The following is a 24730-nucleotide window of genomic DNA, read 5'->3' as shown; positions in this document are numbered from 1 at the left end:
GGTGTATGCACCTTTCAGTTGGTTGCGATCCGCCAATATAAATTAGTAGCGATGGCATTCCGAGTAATTTTGGTGAGGCGGCCCATTTGGCTCTGTTCACGTAAAAGAGCTGGCTCATTTGGCTCCCAAATGGCTCTTTGTTGAAAATACTTAAAGATCGACCTAGAACCAGTGGTGGAAAAAGTACCCAATTGTCATACTCGAGTAAAAGTAAAGACACCTTAAAAGAAAATGACTTAAGTAAAAGTGAAAGTCACATAGTAAAATACTACTTGAGTAAAAGTCTAAAAGTATTTGGTTTTAAATGTACCAAAAGTAAAAGTAATCGCTAAAATATACTTAAGTATCAAAAGTAAAAGTATAAATAATTTCAAATTCCTTATATTAAACAAACCAGATGGCACGATTTTCTTGTTTTTTAAATTTATGGATAGCCAGGGGCACACTTCAACACTCAGACATCATTTACAAACAAAGCATTTGTGTTTAGTAAGTCTGCCAGATCAGAGGCAGTAGGGATGACCAGGGATGTTCTCTTCATAAGTGTGTGAATTAGACAATTGTCCTGTCCTGTTAAGCATTCAAAAAGTAACTAGTACTTTTGGGTGTCAGGGAAAAGGTAAGGAGTAAAAAGTACATTATTTTCTTTAGGAATGTAGTGAAGTAAAAGTAAAAGTAGTCAAAAATATAAATAGTAAAGTAAAGTACATATACCCCAAAGAACTACTTAAATAGTACTTTAAAGTATTTTTAATTAAGTACTGTACACCACTGCCTAGAACCATAAAAAAATGCAAATCTTCAATGTAAAGCCCAAAAGGTAGGCTACCTTTTTGTCAGATGGTGAAATTCACTTAAAATACATTTGCACCTGGCCAAATTATTAGATGGCCTGCAAATTTGTTTTTTTTACAACAACAACAACAAACTGCGTGGACCAGATTGACGCGCTCTTCCAACTATTTATTGTTCACCCTCTTTATATATTTATTTTGCAACCTATCTGCAGAAAAACGTTGTTTTGAGCTCAAAAAGCAGCAGTATGCAAATCAGGGAGCCAAATGACGTTCACCATAAAGATCCGTTCAAAAGGAGCCGTTCGTTCGCGAATGACCCATCACTAAGAAGAAGAAGAAGAAGAAGAAGAAGAAGAAGAAGAAAATGAATATGGCAGCAGGTAGCTCCTGTACGATAGTGGAATATTTCGGGGGTGATGATGGCTACCGCTGTGGTTATTGTAAAAATGAGAAGGGGAACTTCTCTCATGGTAAGTGTTGATTTGTAAAATCGCAGGGTGAACTTTATTGTACTATCCTTCGCTTCGTAAAGGCCTCGTCGTTGACAGCTGGCTAACTTTAGCCAGCCAGCCAGCCAGCTAGCTAACGTTAGCCAGCCATTTTCCAACAGCAAAGAGTCCGTTTGCTAGTTAGTTAGCTAGCTAGCCGTCAAATAATTGTTTGCTAGCCAAACACAGCTAACGTTACCGAGTTGAAATATTTTGGCATGTTATTTGACATCATAGTTAATAAACAAGTTGGTAACGTTAACTAGCTAGTCAAGCACACCAAGCTAACCTTGCTAGCTAACGGTAGCACTGTGATGACTTGGCTGCTTGGACAGCTGACCACACTTCAAAATGATAGCCTATTCGTTAGTTAGGCCTAACTATGTGAAGTAAATGTATGTATCCAAAAAGGATACAAAATACATAAGGAGTGGAACTGCCCCATTCCTTAAACGTTATAAAAGTTATCACTGCAGCTAGTTAGCTAATTGTATTTATCCTAACGAGCTTGAACAACTTTTCATACAGGTTGCTAGCTAGTTAGGAAAAGGCTAGGGAGCCTGTGTTTTTAATTCATATTCTATCATCTGAATTTTCCAAACAAGATTGAGGAGTTGCTGCTGCTGCCCTTCATGTTCATGTGTAACTTACAGTACAACATGCAGTTGTCCCCCTCACATGGCGTGTCAACACTGTCAGGAAGGAGAGGCTTAGCTAGGTGTCAAGTCAGTGAGTGGGCTCTGAGCTGGGAGTGTTTTCAGGTCAGGAGGGGTAAACAACAGTTTTCCACAGACAGGAATGATGTGTTACATTTACATTTTAGTCATTTAGCAGACACTCTTATCCAGAACGACTTACAGTTAGTGAGTGCATACATTTTCATACTGAGAAATGTGAGTTCCAGACCTTTCTAGAATGATGCAGCATTACTAGTTATTGTTTATGGCCATCTCATGAAGAATTATTACTTTTGGGTATGTCTGTTTTAAATCTACATTTTGCCCCAACGTTCAAGAGACATGATATTACTCATGGCCTCTTTGTTGACTTCATTTAACTGTAGGATAAACAACTAAAATACTGTACTGTAAACATTCAGAGGCACTATAGTGGTGGCCCACGGGTTTTATTTTATTTGGCCCCCCAAATTTAGAATTTTCATTGCTTGACATAAGACTAAAAACATATTTTGAAAATCTGTTGACACCGTAAGGGGGGGTCTAATGTAACTGTCTCTGTTTGTGTAATCAAATCAGCCGTTTTGCCCTTGAGCAAGGCAGTTAACCCCCAACAACAACTGCTCCCTGGGCGCAGTTGACGTGACATGGACGTCGATCTGCCGTTTTGCCCTTGAGCAAGGCAGTTAACCCCCAACAACATCTAGATTAAGGGCAATCGGTGACCAGAGTGATTTATGGTCTGGAATCTGCAAGTACCTCCTTGCATCTTTCCAAGCTAAGAGTGTATTATGTACTGTAAAATAGTCAGATAAGGCCCAGATCTTTTCAAAGCTATTAATAAATGGTAAGGAAGCTAATGCTCTTGGATGACATGCAATTGATTCCATCCCAACCCAAAGTGAGTGGCATCTGTCTAGGCACCAACTAATCATGTGCTTGATCTGAGCAGACCAGTAATATAGTTGCAGATTTGGCAAAGAGACCCCTCCTTAGACTTAATTAGTTTGGTAAATTTGGTTCTAGGTTTCTTATTGTTCCAGATATATTTAGAGATATTGGCATTCATTTTATGAAAAATGGACTGAGATGGATGGCAGGGGATGTTTTAGAATAGCTAATTTAGCCGAGGAAGGATATTCATCCTGACGACATTCATCCTTCCAAAAAGAGAGTTTGGTAGGGTAGACCAGTTAACCAGGTCCTGTTTCATCTTTGTGAGCAAAGACATATAATTTGAAGTGAACAGGTCTTTTAAGATTTGGAGTAACATACAGTGCATTCGGAAAGTATTCAGACCCCTTTACTTTTTTCACATTGTTACGTTACAGCCTTATTCTAAAATGGATGAAATTATTTTTCCCCCTCAGCAATCTACACACAATACCCTATAACGACAAAGTGAAAAAAGGTTTTTAGAAATGTTTGCAAATGTATACTTTTTTTTTTTTTTAAAGGATACCTTTTATTAACATAAGTATTCAGACCCTTTGCTATGAGACTTGAAATTGAGCTCAGGTGCATCCTGTTTCCATTGATCATCCTTGAGATGTTTCTACAACTTGATTGGAGTCCACCTGTGGTAAATTCAATTGATTGGACATGATTTGGAAAGGGGCACACCTGTCTATATAAGGTCCCACAGTTGACAGTGCATGTCAGAGCAAAAACCAAGCCATGAGGTCAAAGGAAATGTCCGTAGAGCTCTGAGACAGGATTGTGTTGAGGCACAGATCTGGGGAAGGTTACCAAAAAAAATTCTGCAGCATTGAAGAGCCCCAAAAACACAGTGGCCTCCATCATTCTGAACTGGAAGAAGTTTGGAACAACCAAGACTTACTAGAGCTGGCTGCCCATCCAAACTGAGCAATCAGGGGAGAAGGGCCTTGGTCAGGGAGGTGACCAAGAACCCTATGCTCACTGACAGAGCTCTAGAGTTCCTCTGTGGAGATAGGAGAACCTTCCAGAAGGACAACAATCTCTGCAGCACTCCACCAATCAGGCCTTTATGGTAGAGTGGCCAGAAGAAAACCACTCCTCAGTAAAAGGCACATGACAGCCAACTTGGAGTTTGCCAAAAGGCACCTAAAGACTCTCAGACCATGAGAAACAAGATTATCTTGTCTGATGAAACTAATATTGAACTCTTTGGCCTGAATGCCAAGTGTCACGTCTGGAGGAAACCTGGCACCATCCCTACGGTGAAGCATGGTGGTGGCAGCATCATGCTGTGGGGATATTTTTCAGTGGCAGGGACTGGGAGACTAGTCAGGATCAAGGCAAAGATAAACGGAGCAAAGTACAGAGAGATCCTTGATAAAAACCTGCTCCAGAGAGCTCAGGACTGGGGCGACAGTTCAACTTCCAACAGGACAACGAGCCTAAGCACACAGGCAAGAAAACACAGGAGTGGCTTTGGGATAAGTCTCTGAATGTCCTTAAGTGGCCCAGCCAGAGCCCGGACTTGAACCCGATCGAACATCTCTGGCGAGACCTGAAAATAGTTGTGCAGCAACACTCCCCATGCAACATGACAGAGCTTTAGAGGATCTGCAGAGAAGAATGGGAGAAACTCTCCAAATACAGGTGTGCCAAGCTTGTAGCGTGATACCCAAGAAGACTCGAGGCTGTAATCACTGCCAAAGATGCTTCAACAAAGTACTGAGTAAAGGGTCTGAATACTTATGTAAATGTGGTATTTCAGTAAATTTTTGTATTTCAATTAGCTAAATGTTCTAAGCCTGTTTTTGCTTTGTCATTATGGGGTATTGTGTGTAGATTGAGGGGGGGAAAAAAACAATTTTAATACATTTTAGAATAAGGCTGTAACGTAACAAAATGTGGAAAAATTGAAGAGGTCTGAATACCTTCCAAATGCAGTGTGTGTATATACACAGGGGCATGGTCAGTAATTACTATAGAACCAATAGCACGACTGGACAACATGCATGTAAGTAGAGGGCATGGAAAAATTGTCCAATCTAGAATATTAATTTTGGGGTCTAGAGTAGAAAGTATTGTCTCTGACATTAGGATTTAGGTCTCTCCATATGAGACCAGATGAATCACAAAAGTTTCTAAGTGTATTTGAGGCTCTATTATTCGAGACTGGAGCAGTTGATGATTTATCCAGTTCATCCAAAGTACAGTTAATCTCCTGAAATAAACCCAAGTCCCTTGCAGTGCTGATTTAAATAATAAAATCATGTCAGACATAAATTTGGGTGAGTGTGTTCGGGCCATATACATTTACTATAGGAATATGTTGACCAAGTATATTACCTGTAGTCAAAATCGTCCTTCAGGGTCTGTATCTTGGTGCTCAAATATAAATGTGACATTTTTATTTAAAAGGATGGCAAAGCCTCTTTTGTTTAAACTAAAATAAGTACAGCTGGCCCACCCAGTCCCTATTCAGCTTAGCATGTTCTGTTGAAGATAAATGGGTCTCCTGTAGCATAGCAATTGAAACCCTTTCCTTTTTTAAGAATGTTCGAATTTTCTTCCTATTGACCACATGCCCACTGCCCCGAACATTCCAGTAGACTGCTTTAAATGAACTGTTTGTTACAGTAGTATTAAAGAATAACTTAACCCAGACTGAGTAGTGCATCACATAAACAAATCAATTAATAAGACTCAAATAAAACATCAAAATACAATTTTGAAAACCCCCACTGCTGAGTCCCCAAATGAAATGACAGACCCAAAAAACAGTACCTACACCAGGGGTGTCAAACTCATTTTAGCTCAGGGGCCACATGGAGGAAAATCTATTCCCAAGTGGGCCGGACCGGAAAAATCATGGTATATATAACTTAAAAACAAGAACTTCAGATTGTTTTCTTTGTTATAATACAATCAACATACAACATAAAGCTGGAGCCTGAGGACAGTGTGTCCAAAATAGTACAAGCACAACATCACTATTAATCATAAAACACGTCAAGTTTATTTGAAAATTCTAAAGAAAAAGAACACACAAACACACAATGCCTCAGTGATTAACAGAACTGTTTCACAGATCACAGAACTATATCAGGGTGTCATTTCTCAGGCAGAAATGTAGATAAAAATAATGAAATCCTGTTCCCCAAACAAGTGCAAGAACCACAGTCAAGAATAGGTTAAATATACAAATAAAATAAAATCAATTAAAAACAATAGCACATCAACATAAAAACATATAAACATAAATCTGAAAGCGTTGCTCAAACTCCCGTAACAGTCCCGTTATTTTATCTTTGAACCGCTTCATGTCTGCTTCATGTCTGCCACATTTTTCAGACAGGGGAAGTGAGCTGCATCACCACCGGCAAGTTGCGTCTCCCACAATGACAGCTTCAACTTGAAAGAATGTATGCTGTCATAATACTGCGTGACAACTTTGTTGCGCCCTTGCAGCTGTTTGTTCAAGTTATTCAGGTGCTCTGTAACATCCACCATAAATGCAAGGTCCGGCATCCATTCTGCGGAATGAAATTCTAACACTGGTTTGCCCTTTTCTTCCATGAACTGTTCAATTTCTTCTCGTAAATCAAAGAAACGCCTCAGCACAGCACCTCGGCTAAACCATCTTACCTCAGTGTGGTATGGCAGGCCATAGATGTGGTCTTTCTCTCTGAGAAGGCTGTCAAACTGACGGTGATTCAGGCTTCTGGATCGGATGAAATTAACAGTTTGGATGACCACCTTCATGACGTTATCCATCTTTAATGACTTGCAACACAAAGCCTCCTGGTGCAAAATATAGTGAAAAGTAAAAAAATCACGTCCTCCATTTGCAGATTGCACTTTCTCTCTGAACTTTGTCACAACGCCTGCTTTTTTCCCGATCATTGAGGGCGCACCATCTGTAGCCAGGCTGACAGCGGGGACCAGTCCACTCCGACCCTGTCCAGCGCGCCGACGAGTGCGGTAAAAATATCAGCTGCTGTCGTTGTATCTGTCATCGGCACCAACTCCACGAACTCCTCGGTGATGGTCAATGTGTCATCAACTCCGCGGATGAAAATGGCCAGTTGTGCAACATCTGTAATGTCCGTGCTTTCATCAATTGCAACCGAAAACGCAATAAATGACTTTACTTTTTGCTTCAACTGGCTGTCCAAATCCACTGAAAGATCGGAAATCCTGTCTGCAACAGTGTTTCTTGTCAGGCTGATATTTGCAAAAGCCTGCCGCTTTTCAGGGCACACAATCTCCGCTGCCTTCATCATGCATGTTTTTACAAATTCACCCTCACTAAATGGTTTTGAAGCCACTGCGATTTCATTAGCAATGAGGTAGCTAGCTTTCACTGCAGCGTCACTGATGTCTCGGCTGTGAGTAAACACAGACTGCTGTTTCTTCAGACCCACCAACAGTTCATTCACCTTCTCTCTTCTCCGCTGTCCTTGAAAGTTGTCATATTTGTCGGCATGAAGACTCGCATAGTGGCGGCGGAAGGTTATATTCTTTCAGCACTGCAACATGCTCTGAACACACCAAACATACAGCTTTCCCATTCAATTCCGTGAATAAATAGGATGACCATTTTTCTTGGAACACTCTGCACTCTGCGTCCACTTTTCTCTTTTTTGACAGAGACATATTGGGGCAATGAGGGTGCCAAAGCACATAATGTTAAAAGTAGAAGCCGTAATAAATATCGCGGGCAAAACAAAGTAGCTCATTGGCTGCACGTGCTTGACCTACTTGCTCTGCCCCGGTATAAACAGTTTGCTTGCTTAACACAATTGCTATTGCGCCATCCAGTGGACGCAATTGGAACAGCAGTTTATTTTATTGAAAAATTGCAGCGCATTTTTATACTTTACAAAAAAATAAATATATATATATATATTTTTTTTCTTTTTATCATCTCGCGGGCTGGATTAAACCCGTTTGCGGGCCTGATCCGGCCCGCGGGCCGGACGTTTGACACCCCTGGTCTAGATTAACAGGAAAACCGTTCCCGGAGACAGAACATACGCGTGGTCGGAATCCCAGAAGGGACGGAAGGGCATAATCCTACAGAGTTCATGGCCTCTTTCCTGCAAGACTTCCTCGGCGGAGAGACATTTGACAGGCCCCCAGTCATCGACAGGGCGCATCCCTACCGGCAAAACCAACCACAGCCCGGTAGCCGTCCCAGAGCAATGCTGGCCCGCCTACATTACTTCCAGACCAACAAGAAAATTATTCGGACCTCCCGCGAAAGAGGACAGCTGAACCACAATGGCAAGTGGATCCATATCTTCCCAGATTACTCGGCAGACCTGGCAAGACGCAGAGCTGCATACAAAGATGTGAAACCCCACCTTCACAAGGCAGGAGTCAGATTTGGCCTGATACACCTGGCTAAACTGAGGATTAATTTCCAGGGGGCTAGCCACACATTTGACAACACCCAGTCTGCGCTCACCTTCTACCGGGACAATATCTACTCCACAGCGGCACAGAACCCAGATCCGTGAAGGCTGCTAGTTATGTTATTAGGGTGCACACATGGTCAGCTTATGGACGTGAACGTGAGTAACTTATTTTCCCTATTTGGGCAGTCCATGCACCGCATATAGATGGCTGACTACCTCGGGATAGAACCGTCTACCATACCATGGTATACAAAGTAATCGTTATGGTGTACTGTTACTAAGCTTTTCATTTACAGAACTGAGGTTCTTGCATTTTTTCTTGAATGAATAAGCCAAAGCTCAATGAAGTTCCTGTTAATTTGCTCCTTTAGTTGGGCCTCAAGGTAGGCAAAGGTCCGCAATTACTAGGCTATATTCATTTTTATTTTTTCATTTTTAAAATTATATGCTGACTGTATGGTGTGTGTGTGTTCGGGTACGTGCATATGAGTGCAATAGGGATAATGCTTAGGACAATTTAAAAGGTTATTCATTTTTCATCCACATGTCAATAGATCTATGTTAATTCCCCTTTATTCAACATCGGACACATTGAAACTTTATTTTCTTCTTAAAAACCCTTAGTGGGCTTCCTGTTAGTAACGGGACAGAAAACAGTGTAGGTCAGGGGTGTCAAACGTACGGCCCGCGGGCCGAATCAGGCCCGCAAACGGGTTTAATCCGGCCCGCGAGATGATTAAAAAGTTTTTAATATTTTTGTAAAGTATAAAAATGCGCTGCAATTTTTAAATAAACTGCTGTTCCAATTGCGTCCACTGGTTGGCGCAATAGCAGTTGTGTTAAGCAAGCAAACTGTTTATACCGGGGCAGAGCAAGTAGGTCAAGCACGTGCAGCCAATGAGCTACTTTGTTTTGCCCGCAATATTTATTACGGCTTCTACTTTTAACATTATGTGCTTTGGCACCCTCATTGCCCCAATATGTCTCTGTCAAAAAAGAGAAGTGGACGCAGAGTGCAGAGTGTTCCAAGAAAAATGGTCATCCTATTTATTCACGGAATTGAATGGGAAAGCTGTATGTTTGGTGTGTTCAGAGCATGTTGCAGTGCTGAAAGAATATAACCTTCGTCGCCACTATGTGAGTCTTCATGCCGACAAATATGACAACTTTCAAGGACAGCGGAGATGAGAGAAGGTGAATGAACTGTTGGCGGGTCTGAAGAAACAGCAGTCTGTGTTTACTCACAGCCGAGACATCAGTCGGCTAGCTACCTCATTGCTAATGAAATCGCAGTGGCTTCAAAACCATTTAGTGAGGGTGAATTTGTAAAAACATGCATGATGAAGGCAGCGGAGATTGTGTGCCCTGAAAAGCGGCAGGCTTTTGCAAATATCAGCCTGACAAGAAACACAGTTGCAGACAGGATTTCCGATCTTTCAGTGGATTTGGACAGCCAGTTGAAGCAAAAAGTAAAGTCATTTATTGCGTTTTCAGTTGCAATTGATGAAAGCACGGACATTACAGATGTTGCACAATTGGCCATTTTCATCCGCGGAGTTGATGACACATTGACCGTCACCGAGGAGTTCGTGGAGTTGGTGCCGATGACAGATACAACGACAGCAGCTGATATTTATACCGCACTCGTCGGCGCGCTGGACAGGGTCGAAGTGAACTGGTCCCGCGCTGTCAGCCTGGCTACAGATGGTGCGCCCTCAATGATCGGGAAAAAGCAGGCATTGTGACAAAGTTCAGAGAGAAAGTGCAATCTGCAAATGGAGGACGTGATTTTTTGACTTTTCACTGTATTTTGCACCAGGAGGCTTTGTGTTGCAAGTCATTAAAGATGGATAACGTCATGAAGGTGGTCATCCAAACTGTTCATTTCATCCGATCCAGAAGCCTGAATCACCGTCAGTTTGACAGCCTTCTCAGAGAGAAAGACCACATCTATGGCCTGCCATACCACACTGAGGTAAGATGGTTAAGCCGAGGTGCTGTGCTGAGGCGTTTCTTTGATTTACGAGAAGAAATTGAACAGTTCATGGAAGAAAAGGGCAAACCAGTGTTAGAATTTCATTCCGCAGAATGGATGCCGGACCTTGCATTTATGGTGGATGTTACAGAGCACCTGAATAACTTGAACAAACAGCTGCAAGGGCGCAACAAAGTTGTCACGCAGTATTATGACAGCATACATTCTTTCAAGTTGAAGCTGTCATTGTGGGAGACGCAACTTGCCGGTGGTGATGCAGCTCACTTCCCCTGTCTGAAAAATGTGTGCGCGACCCAACATGTGGCAGACATGAAGCGGTTCAAAGATAAAATAACGGGACTGTTACGGGAGTTTGAGCAACGCTTTCAGATTTATGTTTATGTTTTTATGTTGATGTGCTATTGTTTTTAATTGATTTTATTTTATTTGAATATTTAACCTATTCTTGACTCTGTGGTTCTTGCACTTGTTTGGGGAACAGGATTTCATTATTTTTATCTACATTTCTGCCTGAGAAATGACACCCTGATATAGTTCTGTGATCTGTGAAACAGTTCTGTTAATCACTGAGGCATTGTGTGTTTGTGTGTTCTTTTTCTTTAGAATTTTCAAATAAACTTGACGTGTTTTATGATTAATAGTGATGTTGTGCTTGTACTATTTTGGACACACTGTCCTCAGGCTCCAGCTTTATGTTGTATGTTGATCGTATTAAAACAATGAAAACAATCTGAAGTTGTTGTTTTTAAGTTGTATATACCATGATTTTTCCGGTCCGGCCCACTTGGGAATAGATTTTCCTCCATGTGGCCCCTGAGCTAAAATGAGTTTGACACCCCTGATCTAGACTAACCATTAGCTTCACGGTCTCGGATGTGAGCTCGCTGTTTTTGGTCTCTAATTCGGTAAGCCGCTTATCGATGACGGTCAACAACGTTTCCATATCCTTTATTTTTTTGGGGGGTTGTTACTTTAGTTGTTTGTAGTGTCGCCATAGTTGACTGGACTTCTGTCATAATTTAATCTTGTAGACTTGACACAGAGGAACAAAGTTCGGTCATGAAATCAGAGCGTAGTGTAGCCACTTCTGCGCTGATGGTGACTAGCATCTCTTAACGTTAGCATCCGCCATCTTGTTGCTAGTCTTTGTCGTGTCTTGTTTACCGTTTCGTTTTCCCAGTTCCAGACATATCCAAGAATGCCACCCAAATGTTGCTAGAGCCAGTAGGTGTGCAAAGTGTGTTCTCGTTTTGATAAAAGGTTAAAACATAAAAGTATCAGCCCTTAGTGGAGAGGCCTCGGAACACATCTTTACGTAGCCATGTTGAAACCGCACCCCCATCCTATGTGTTTGTTTTAATCAAATCAACACTATTCACTGAGCTTGTCTGATGCTTTAAGCACACTGTTTGATTAAATAATTAAGACACACAAATGACTACAGGGAGTCCGACCAGCAATTCATTTGATTGTGCCGGGCTCAGACTTTATGCGCTGTGAAAAAAATAAAGACTGCGAGTGACTGTGACTAGCACCTGTTGTCTCTCTCTCCTCCCTGCTGCAGTGACCACCACAGTGTTTATTGCGCTGTCCGTGTTGCTGAAGCTGCAACATACTTTTCAGTCAGAAATGGCTGTAATGAATGTTACCGAAAACCCTCATTTGTTTAGGAAAAACATTCCCTATTCCTTCAACCCTTGCTCTCTTTACGTGACACATGTATGCATCGAATGCACGTGACCAATAGGGCCTGACCTATAGCATATCATAATCACATCAATAAATTGGTTATAACAAATGCCAAACACCATAATAGTAAAGTGGATGCAGAGAATGTGACCAATAAATTACAAAGGGGGGAATGTTTAGGTTACTGGTTCCTCATGAGGTAAAGGGGAAGTCAGATGTGTGGAATACATTTGACTAGTTGTGGAAAATACTGGAGATCAAGAAAAATAAGGTAAGGAGCAAGTGCTGTGTGCATAATATGTGTGCCAAACCGGTGCTGTTAGATTACAATATAATTTTTCTGACTGTTAGGAACAATGTAAACGACACTAAATAAATTGAGGGTACCAGAGAGTCTAACGTTTTATTTTTTTGTTAAGCCTTTTTTACAGCAAGACAACGGTCGCATTCATTCGGGAATGCAATTTCCAAATTGTAATGGTTTATGAATTGTTTAAGCTAATTACTCAAGGCTCGCTTTATTTTAAAACTAAAATGCTTAATTGCATTTCAAATCATGAATGATGTGTGTGAAGACATGAACGAAGGAATGATTGACTGATACAGTAGCCTATATAAGTATTGAAATATAGGCCTAAGTAAGTTGTTATTAAGGCTGAACAGGATACGCGCTTAGGCCTTTAGCTCAATGGTGGTTATACAAGGCTGCTATACTAAGCCTACTAATGACAATGATGATCATCATTAATAATAATGAAGAGATCAAGAAAAATGAGCTTTATTATTATACATATTATAAGAAGTTATTTGTTTCTGACCATTTTGAGCCTGTAATCAAATCCACAATTGCTGATGCTCCAGATGCTCAACTAGTCTCAAGAAGGCCCGTTTTATTGCTTCTTCAATCAGCACAAGTGTTCAGCTGTGCTAACTTAATTGCAAAAGGGTTTTCTAATGATCAATTAGCTTTCTAAAATGATAAACTTGGATTAGCAAACACAACGTGCCATTGGAACACAGGACTGATTGTTGCTGATAATGGGCCTCTGTACGCCTATGTAGGCTACAATAGCCATTTACAACATTAAACATGTCTACACTGTATTTCTGATCAATTTGTTATTTTAATGGACAAAAAATGTGCTTTTCTTTCGAAAACAAGGACATTTCTAAGTGACCCAAAACTTTTGAACGGTAGTGTACATACAGTGTATTCAGACCCCTTGACTTTTTCCACATTTTGTTACGTTACAGCCTTATTCTAAAATTGATGGCTTTCTTTATTTAATCAATCTACACACAATACCCCATAATGACAAAGCTAAAACAGGTTTTTAGAAATTTTTGCACATGTATTAAAAAGTAAAAAACGGATCTTATTTACATAGGTATTCAGACCCGTTTGCTATGAGACTCGAAATTGAGCTCAGATGCATCCTGTTTCCATTGATCATCCTTGAGATGTTTCTACAAATTGATTGGAGTCCACCTGTGGTAACTTCAATTGATTGGACATGATTTGGAAAGGCACCCACCTGTCTATATAAGGTCCCACAGTTGACAGTGCATGTCAGAGTAAAAACCAAGCCATGAGGTCGAAGGAATTTTCCGTAGAGCTCCGAGACGGGATTTTTTTGAGGCACAGATCTGGGAAAGGGTACCAAAACAACATTTCTGCAGCATTGAAGGTCCTCAAGAACACATTGGCCTCCATCATTCTTAAATGGAAGAAGTTTGAAACCACCAAGACTCGAACTGGGGCGAAGGTTCACCTTCCAACAGAAAAGCGACCCTAAGCACACAGCCAAGACAATGCAGAAGTGGCACGTGACAAGTCTCTGAATGTCCTTGAGTGGCCCGGACTTGAACCCCATCTCTGGAGAGACCTGAAAATTGCTGTGCAGCGACGCTCCCCATCCAACTTGACAGAGCTTGAGAGGATCTGCAGAATACAAACAGTGTAGCTACTCACTCCACAAGGCAATTAAACTGGCAAAACATCAGTATAGAGACAAAGTGGAGTCGCAATTCAATAGCTCAGACACGAGACTTATGTGGCAGGGTCTACAGACAATCACGGACTACAAAAGGAAAACCAGCCACATCGCCGACGTCTCGCTTCCAGACAAGCGAAACACCTTCTTCGCCTGCTTTGAGGATAACACAGTGCCACCGACGAGGCCCACTACCAAGGACTGTGGCCTCTCCTTCTCCGTGGCCGACATGAGTAAGACATTTTAAGCATGTTAACCCCCGCAAGGCTGCCGGCCCAGATGGCATCCCTAGCCGCGTCCTCAGAGCATGTGCAGACCAGCTGGCTGGTGTGTTTATTGACATTCAATCTCTCCCTTTCTCAGTCTGCTGTTCCCACGTGCTTCAAGATGGCTACCATTGTTTCTGTACCCAAGAAAGCAAAGGTAACTGAACTGACTATCGCCCTGTAGCACTCACCTCTGTCATCATGAAGTGCTTTGAGAGACTAGTCAAGGATCATATCACCTCTACCTTACCTGTCACCCTAGACCCACTTCAATTTGTTTACCGCCCCCATTGATCAACAGACGATGCAATCGCCATCACACTGCACACTGCCCTATCCCATCTGGACAAGAGGAATACCTATGTAAGAATGCTGTTCATTGACTATAGCTCAGCATTCAACACCATAGTACCCTCCAATCTCATCATTAAGCTCGAGGCCCTGGGTCTGAACCCCGCCCTGTGCATCTGGGTCCTGGACTTCCTGACGGGCCGCCCCCAGGTGGTGAAGGTAGGAAACAACACCTCCACTTCGCTGATCCTCAACACTGGGGCCCCACAAGGGTGCGTGCTCAGCCCCCTCCTGTACTCCCTGTTCACCCATGACTGCATGGCCAAGCACGCCTCCAACTCATTCATTAAGTTTGCAGACGACACAACAGTAGTAGGCTTGATTACCAACAATGACGAGACCGCCTACAGGGAGGAGGTGAGGGCTCTGAGAGTGTGGTGCCAGGAAAATAACCTCTCACTCAACGTCAACAAAACAAAGGAGGTGATCGTGGACTTCAGGAAACAGCAGAGGGTGCACCCCCCCTATCCACATTGACGGGACTGCAGTGGAGAAGGTGGAAAGCTTCAAGTTCCTTGGCGTACACCTCACTGACAAACTGAAATGGTCCACCCACGCAGACAGTGTGGTGAAGAAGGCGCAACAGAGCCTCTTCAACCTCAGGAGGCTGAAGAAATTTGGCTTGGCACCTAAAACCCTCACAAACTTTTACAGATGCACAACTGAGAGCATCCTGTCAGGCTGTATCACCGCCTGGTACGGCAACTGCACCGCCCGCAACCGCAGGGCTCTCCAGAGGGTGGTGCGGTCTGCTGAACGCATTACTGGGGGCAAACTACCCGCCCTCCAAGACACCAACGGCACCCGATGTCACAGGAAAGCCAAAAAGATCATCAAGGACATCAACCACCCGAGCCACTGCATGTTCACCCCACTATCATCCAGAAGGCGAGGTCAGTACAGGTGCATCAAAGCTGGGACCGAGAGAATGAAAAACAGCTTCTATCTCAAGGCCATCTAACTGTTAAATAGCCATCACTAGCACATTAGAGGCAGCTTCTGCCTATTGAAATCACTGGACACTTTAAAAAATGGAACACTAGTCACTTTAATAATGTTTACATATCTTGCACTACTCATCTCATATGTGTATATACTGTATACTATTCTATAATATTCTACTGTATTTTAGTCCGTGCCGCTCTGTCATTGCTTGTCCATATATGTAAATATTCTTATATTCCATTCCTTACTAGATTTGTGTGTATTGGGTATATATTGTGAAATTGTTAGATATTTCTTGTTAGATATTACTGCACTGTCGGAGCTAGAAGCACAAGCATTTCGCTACACCCTCAATATCATCTGCTAAACACGTGTATGTGACAAATTAAAATTTGATTTGAATGGGAGAAATTCCCCAAATACAGGTGTGCCAAGCTTGTAGCATCTTACCCAAGAAGACTCGAGGCTGTAATCGCTGCCTAAGGTGCTTCAAGAAAGTACTAAGTAAAGGATCTGAATACTTACGTAAATGTGATATTTCAGTTTATTTTTAATACGTTTGTAAAAAATCTATAAACGTGTTTTTACTTTGTCATTATGGGGTGTTGTGTGTAGATTGAGGAAAAACAATTTAGAATAAGGCTATAACGTAACAAAATTTTAAGGGGTCTGAATACTTTCCGAATGCACTGTGTACAGTACCAGTCAAAAGTTTGAACACACCTATTCATTCAAGGGTTTTTATTTTTACTATTTTCTACATTGTAGAATAATAGTGAAGACATCAAAACGATGAAATAACACACATGGAATCATGTAGTAACCAAAAAAGTGTTAAACAAATCAAAATATAGGTTATATTTGAGGTTTTTCAGTGTAGCCACCCTTAACCTTGACATCTTTGTACACACTTGGCATTCTCTCAACCAGCTTCATGAGGAATGCTTTTCCAACAGTCTTGAAGTAGTTCCCATATATGCAGAGCACTTGTTGGCTGCTTTTCCTTCACTCGGGTGATGGTGAAGGCCAGGTCATCTGATGCAGCATTCCATCACTCTCCTCATTGGTCAAATAGCCCTTACACAGCCTGGAGGTGTGTATTGAGTCATTGTCCTGTTGAAAAACAAAGGATATTCCCAGATGGGATGGTGTATCGATGCAGAATGCTGTGGTAGCCATGCTGGTTAAGTGTGCCTTGAATTCTAAATAAATCAGTGTCACCAGCAAAGCACACCACCTCCTCCATCCTTCACGGTGAGAACCACACGTGGAGATCATCCGTTCACCTACTCTGTGTCTCACAAAGACACAATTTGCACACCTCAGACCAAAGGACAGATTTCCACCGGTCTAATGTCCATTGCTTGTGTTTCTTGGGCCAAGCAAGTCTCTTCTTCTTATTGGTGTCCTTTTAGTAGTGGTCCATATGGTAGCTAGTCCTACTATATCGTCGCTTTCTGATGAAAACCCCGTAACTCCAATTTTTCTCATTTTCATTTATTGAAAGAAGTAACTCCCATCAATGTACTCTGAACATTTCAAGACTCTAGGACCAAGAAAATGTATTTTAATTTTTTTAGTCATTTTTAGCAGACACTCTCGAAATAGCTTCTGAACTTTCATAATTGTATATTCATTAATGGGGAAAATATGGTCTTATTTTTCAGCGACGATATGCAACAGTGGTCTCAAACTGTTGTTGCACAGAATGGTTTTAACCACCCCTTTTCTTCTTGAATAGGCCTAAACTTCACAAAGGAGATGTTTAAATAGATATGATTGATATCTGATTGTGACACACTACATAGCCTATGTACAAAAACACTCACGTCCACCGCCTCTGTCGCACATCTCTCTAATAGAAAGCCTTTTGTCACTGTCACACCCGAATAGTGTTGTAGATCATGGTTGACTGACACAGCCAGGTGTGCCTGTTGTGTAGGTGATGCTTTCCATGACGACAGTAGCGTTATGACTACTCAGGATAATCTATCCTAGTCTTTCCAGCTATCAGTTGCAGTGTTCCCCTAAGATCTCTTTCAGCAGCGTTTTTTTTATTTGGTTTGGGATTAGTTGGACCGCAGAGTGAAGAAAAAAACAGCCAACAAGTGCTTAGCATATGTGGAAACTCCAAGACTGTTGGAAATGAATTCCAGGTGAAGCTGGTTGAGTGCCAAGAGTGTGCAAAGCTGTCATCAAGGGAAAGGGTGGCTACTTTGAAAAATCTAAAATATATATATTTTGATTTGTTTAACACTTTTTGGGTTTACTACATATTTCCAAATGTGCTATTTCATAGTTTTGATGTCTTCACTATTATTCTACAATGTGGAAAAAATAAAGAAACCATTGAATGAGTATGTCCAAACTTTTGACTGGTACTGTACATATCTAAAAAATATATATTTCCCTTTATTTTCCGCTAACCCCCAAATTGGAGTAAACTAATAAACAACAACACTTAGACTTCTACTTCCATCTTATACACACTATATACATTTTACGAACACAATCTATTTTACAGTAGTTATATTTTGTTTGTTTTTAGTCCTGTCCTTCCTCTCCCATCTATCTCTGATGTCCATCCAGTTTGATTTCTATTTGCCATATATTTTTAACTGTGCTGTTTCACAAAAGTTCTGAGCCTGTATACATTTTACAGACAGTATATTTTACATTTGTTATTAGTCCCACCCTTCAGCTCCATTCAACTCCTCCCATCTACAGTGATTGAAAAAAGTATTTGATCCCCTGCTGATTTTGTAAGTTTGCCCACTGACAAAGACATGACCAGTCTATAATTTTAATGGTAGGTTTATTTGAACAGTGAGAGACAGAATAACAACAAAAATCCAGAAAACCACATGTCAAAATGAGGGAAATAAGTATTTGACCCGTCTGCAAAACATGACTTAGTACTTGGTGGCAAAACCCTTGTTGGCAATCACAGAGGTCAGACGTTTCTTGTAGTTGGCCACCAGGTTTGCACACATCTCAGGAGGGATTTTGTTCCACTCCTCTTTGCAGATCTTCTCCAAGTCATTAAGGTTTCGAGGCTGACGTTTGCCAACTCGAACCTTCAGCTCCCTCCACAGATTTTCTATGGGATTAAGGTCTGGAGACTGACTAGGCCACTCCAGGACCTTAATGTGCTTCTTCTTGAGCCACTCCTTTGTTGCCTTGGCCGTGTGTTTTGGGTCATTGTCATGCTGGAATACCCATCCATGACCCATTTTCAATGACTTGGCTGAGGGAAGGAGGTTCTCACCCAAGATTTGACGGTACATGGCCCCGTCCATCGTCCCTTTGATGCAGTGAAGTTGTCCTGTCCCCTTAGCAGAAAAACACCCCCAAAGCATAATGTTTCCACCTCTTGGGGTCATAGGCAGCATTCCTCATCCTCCAAACACGGTGAGTTGAGTTGATGCCAAAGAGCTCGATTTTGGTCTCATCTGATCACAACACTTTCACCCAGTTCTCCTCTGAATCATTCAGATGTTCATTGGCAAACTTCAGACGGGCATGTATATGAGCTTTCTTGAGCAGGGGGACCTTGCGGGCGCTGCAGGATTTCAGTCCTTCACGGTATAGTGTGTTACCAATTGTTTTCTTGGTGACTATGGTCCCAGCTGCCTTGAGATCATTGACAAGATCCTCCTGTGTAGTTCTGGGCTGATTCCTCATCGTTCTCATGATCATTGCAACTCCACGAGGTGAGATTTGCATGGAGCCCCAGGCCGAGGGAGATTGACAGTTATTTTGTGTTGTCTTCCATTTGCAAATAATCGCACCAACCGTTGTCACCTTCTCACCAAGCTGCTTGGCGATGGTCTTGTAGCCCATTCCAGCCTTGTGTAGGTCTACAATCTTGTCCCTGACATCCTTGGAGAGCTCTTTGGTCTTGGCCATGGTGGAGAATTTGGAATCTGATTGCTTCTCTGGACAGGTGTCTTTTATACAGGTAACAAGCTGAGATTAGGAGCACTCCCTTTAAGAGTGTGTTCCTAATCTTAGCTCGTTTCCTGTATAAAAGACGCCTGGGAGCCAGAAATCTTTCTGATTGAGAGGGGGTCAAATACTTATTTCCCTCATTAAAATGCAAATCAATTTAACATTTTTTACATGCATTTTTCTGGATTTTTTTGTTGTTATTCTGTCTCTCACTGTTCAAATAAACCTACCATTTAAAATTATAGACTGATAATTTCTTTGTCAGTGGGCAAACGTACAAAATCAGCAGGGGATCAAATACTTTTTTCCCTCACTGTATCTCTTAACACATACATTTTGGATTTCTATTTGCCATATATTTTTCAACTGTGCTGTGATGCTTCACAAAAGTTCTGAACCTTTCTCATAGTTTCTACATATTAATGATCGATTGACTATTACTTTTCAAATCACCCAATATTGCTATCTGCAGCATTAGCTCCAGGTAAATGTTGCAATTCTTTAGCCATTCCTTGACCTGTGACCAAAAACAAGCTACTTATAGACAGTACCAAAATAAATGATCTAATGACTGTCTCTTTGCAGCAAAATCTGCGGAGCTGGGAAGGTTGTATCCATTTACATTTTAGTCATTTAGCAGACGCTCTTATCCAGAGCGACTTACAGTTAGTGAGTGCATACATTTTAATTTTTTATACTGGCCCCCCCGTGTGAATCGAACCCACTACCATGGCGTTGCAAGCGCCATGCTCTACCAACTGAGCTACACGGGGCCCGTGTGTGTGTGTGTGTGTGTGTGTGTGTGTGTGTGTGTGTGTCATTCTATTGGTTGCAAGGATTTTGTATAATATAAATTGAAAAAGTTTATAGTAGCCTCCATCATCATCATCAAGTTTTGAGGGAGCGTACAATTGGCATGCTGACTGCAGGAATGTCCACCAGAGCTTTTGCCAGAGAATTGAATGTTCATTTCTCTACCATAAGCTGCCTCCAACGTCGTTTTAGAGAATTTGGCAGTACGTCCAATCGGCCTCACAACCGCAGACCACGGGTATGGCATCGTGTGGGCGAGCGGTTTGCTGTTGTCAACGTTGTGAACAGAGTGCCCCATGATGTCGGTGGGGTTATGCTATGGGCAGGCATAAGCTACAGACAACAAACACAATTGCATTTTATCGACAGCAATTTGAATGCACAGAGTTACCGTGATGAGATCCTGAGGCCCATTGTCGTGCCATTAATCCGCCACCATCACCTCATGTTTCAGTATGATAATGCACAACCCCATGTCGCAAGGATCTGTACACAATTCCTGGAAGCTGAAAAATGTCCTGCATACTCACCAGACATGTCACCCATTTGAGCATGTTTGGGATGCTCTGGATCGCCGCGTACAATGGCGTGTTCTAGTTCCCTCCAATATCCAGCAACTTCGCACAGCCATTGAGGAGCGGGAAAACATTCCACAGGCCACAATCAACAGCCTGGTCAACTCTATGCAAAGGAGATGTCATGCTGCATGAGGTAAATGGTAGTTACAACAGATACTGTTTTCTGATGCACGCCCCTACCTTTTTTTTAAGGTATCTGTGACTAACTGATGCATATCTGTATTCCCAGTCATGTGAAATCCATAGATTAGGGCGTAATTATTTAATTTCAATTGACTGATTTATTTTGTATGAACTTTAACTCAGTAAAGGCTCATGAAATCGTTGCGTTTATTTTTGTTCAGTATACTTAGGGAAAGATTAGGATTGATGAATAAATGTAATTGAAATGTACCACTAATGTATACCAATAAGTGTGTAGTTTAATACCAATGTTTGAATAATTGTACTTATATTTCCTTCCATGGTTTTTAGTATAATTATTTGTTTAGTTTTTGCTTGGTTTCTTGTGTTTCTGACTTGTTTTGATTTGTCTGCTCTTTCCCCATCCGTATGGAAGAGATGGGTGGGTGGGGGAGAGGGTTGATGGGAAATTGGGGGAGCGGTGGCATTAAATGTGGGTGGGAAAGAAAATAACAATTCCTTTAGGATGTGTTACTGTTCAATTGTATATGTCATTGTGCAGGAATAATTGTGAATACTTAATAAAGATTATTCCAAGTAATTCCGTGACCGTAATTCCATTACCGGATGTAAATCCACTTCACCAACTGTAGTTCAATAACCAAAATATTTTTTTTCTAACTCAAGGTGTCATGTCATAGTTGACATCTTTGAATCTTTTTTTTTGGGGGGGACATGGTGGTACTAAAAGGTTTTACAGTAATTCTGTTACTAAACTTTGCATCTGCACAGTTCTTCCAGTAAATGTGTTTTTGTGAAATTTGTGTAAATTGTTCAAAATATTATTTGTGCATAGAGTTGTATGGTTTGTTAAACTTTTGAAATCAATGGTTTTTGTTTGGCATATATTTTAAAGTGAAAAATCTAAGTCAAAGCGTAATTCCGTTACCAAGGAATTGCTCCCATATTTTGTCCACTCCTTTGCCTGTGTTTTATGCAGGAATGTGGTCCCACGCCATGACAGTACAAGACTACCAGGATCTCATAGACCGAGGATGGAGACGGTAAGTCAGACTCAGAGCCTTATAATCCCACACAGACACTGTTGTCCTCAGGCCCCCAGGCCAGTAGTCTCTACATGTTGTGACACAGCAGGTTAGCCCTCCATGCTTAACATATTTATGGCTGTACAACATTGTCATGTTGCTTATCTGTAGTAGTCTATATGCCCACTGCATGTGCTCATGTGTTATACTTCCTTGTCTTTTACTTCTACAGAAGCGGGAAGTATGTTTACAAGCCCATCATGAACAAGACATGCTGTCCACAGTACACCATCAGGTAAAGACTAGCCTATTATCAAAAAGACTCACATCAACCTAGCTAAAACTGGGGTCGTATTCATTAGTGCACGCTGTAGAAAAATGCAACAAAACGTTTTGCAACGGAAACGCCAGCAAGTGTTTCTTATTGGACACGTTCGGGTGTAGTCCCTCCCTATTTCAATCTGTTTTCTTCTGTTTGATGCCTAATGAACGTGACCCAGATGAGCCTTTACTCAGTTATAAGCCATATACTAATGGTTCACTAACACACTAATACATGGTTTGTTCTCTCTGTGAAGGTGTCAAGCCTTGAACTTTCAGCCATCTAAAACCCACAAGAAGATCCTGAAGAAGATGAGCAAGTTTCTGTCCAAAGGGGAGATACCAACGGAAGAGGGAAATGGTGAGCGGAGATTTGCTTTTGTAAAAGACTGTCTTTAATAAATGACACATCAATTACACGTGGTAGGCTGCTCTGTACTAGAGATGGGCATGAGTACTCAAACCAAGTACACCTCGCTGCAGAACATGGGCAGGGGTCAATGTGGGAAAAGTTAAACGTTTAGCTCCTCCCATTGATGTCAGTATTCATTCACTTGTGACTAATAGTTTCTTTTCAAGGTTAATTCATACATTTTGTCTACATTTTTTGTAAGAAAAGTGGCGATTAAAATTAAAGATTAATCTCGTGAATTTTTATGACTTTAGAAGATATTAAAATATTTGATAAAATATGTGAAAAGTCTGGACTAGTCTTAATGGTTACCGAAGGTACCCTTTTAAGCCCATGGGTCTTCCAAATAAGCCCACCTCTTAAATAATCAATTTGAATAAATTTCCAAATGTTCAAAACTTACAAACTGACGTTTTATATAAAATTAGGTTATATCGATCTCCCCTAAAGTTAAAATAAACTGATCATTACTATTCATCATGAAAGTAGCACTCATAACAGGGGGGTGTCCAACCGTATCCACAGAGATCAATGTGGACTTAGGCTTTTGTTCTTGCCGACTAGTACACACCTGATTCAACTAATAAACTTATCATAGACTTAATTCAAGACATGATTAGTTGAATTAGGTGTGTTATTGCTTGGTTAGAACAAAAACCTCCACCCACATCGGCCCTCTGTGTATAAGATGCCATGCACAAAGACCATAACACAACTTTCAATGAATTATCTGAAAGCTGAATCACATTTGCTGTACTGCTATTCTTGTTAATTAGTTCAACTTGTCTTCCTAAAGCATATCTGAAGACTGTTTCAAAGTCTGTTTTATTACAAAAGTACAGGTGGTGGACAAAAAATGGAATCGCCTGGATGAAAGAAGGACAACAATTAGGGCTGGGCGGTATATCGAATTAATTCAAATGTATGTTTTTGCGCAATATTCCAAATGCCTGTATCGCAAGAATCTAGGTTTTGCTGAGCTTTTATGTCAGTTTATTCTCTTGTTGTATTTTTGGTCTCGTCTCTTTCTCTCCTTCTGTGCACCTTCCCATTTACACCAGAGATCTGTATATAATGAAAAGATGCACGTCTCCGCCCTAACGGTGGAAGTCGTTGTCCCAAAGGCGGGAAGGCAGGCGACAAGCTTGGGTCCAAAATAAGCCTGTAGAAACGCATTGGGCTTATTTTTGACATATTTTAGCTTCGCCTCTTCCTTTATTGTTTACACACACCAAGTCTCTCCCGCTACCTCTCACGCCAGCAAAGTTGATCACATCTTCCTCTCTGACAAGTGGTTTCAATTCTCTATTTGAGGTTTGGTCCAACAGAATCGATCACATGGACACAAACACATTGAGACATTATTTTACTGTAATAGAGGAGAAGTTAACTTTTCTGAAGATACCCTTTTTATGACTCACCTACTCAAATTGCGCGCAGAGCAGACACTACTCAAATGAGAGCATCAATGAACATTGATTCTGGAAAATGAATGCTCAGTTTGTGGCACGCGGCATTGGGGTACCATGTACCACTAGCAGCATTTTAGCCAAAGACTGTTATACTAGCTGTCTAGTCTGTATTTTATACATGTGCAATAAGTATAAAACACAATTATATGGAATTGGCAACTAGTTCTCATTCTGAGAAATAAAGTAGGGCCACTTGTTTTCAACATCTGAACAAAGTGGACAGGCTAACATGCTTTTCAAATAGTTGGCGACAGACAGAAGGGTGTGTTCATAACAATTCAACTGTTCAACCTTTGTTAGCTAGCAAATAGATCCATGTTGGCTAAACTAGAAATCTAAAGAGTAGCTGGCTAATCACTAGCACGTGGGCTAGAGGTTGTCTATGAGACCTGTGTTCATTTTCTATAGCCTAATGCCTTCTACAAGAAGTTAGTCATTATTTGTGAATGTGCATT

General features: G+C 41.3%; 1 protein-coding gene across 1 annotated transcript in view; it reads left to right on the top strand.

Moving 5' to 3' along the window:
* The first annotated feature begins 1119 nt into the window (after positions 1-1119).
* Positions 1120-24730, top strand: part of LOC121553342 (arginyl-tRNA--protein transferase 1-like) — a 166814-nt gene continuing 143203 nt past the window's right edge. Inside the window, exons 1-4 of the mRNA XM_041866380.2 lie at positions 1120-1267; positions 22025-22088; positions 22303-22365; positions 22649-22752. Of these exons, the coding sequence (XP_041722314.1) occupies positions 1162-1267; positions 22025-22088; positions 22303-22365; positions 22649-22752 (337 nt within the window). The 5' untranslated portion in view covers positions 1120-1161. The remainder of the gene's footprint in view (positions 1268-22024; positions 22089-22302; positions 22366-22648; positions 22753-24730) is intronic.

The sequence above is a fragment of the Coregonus clupeaformis genome, chromosome 37 (genome assembly GCF_020615455.1).
Source record: "Coregonus clupeaformis isolate EN_2021a chromosome 37, ASM2061545v1, whole genome shotgun sequence".
Classification (NCBI taxonomy): Eukaryota; Metazoa; Chordata; class Actinopteri; order Salmoniformes; family Salmonidae; genus Coregonus; species Coregonus clupeaformis.
This window is presented reverse-complemented; position numbering and strand designations above follow the sequence as displayed.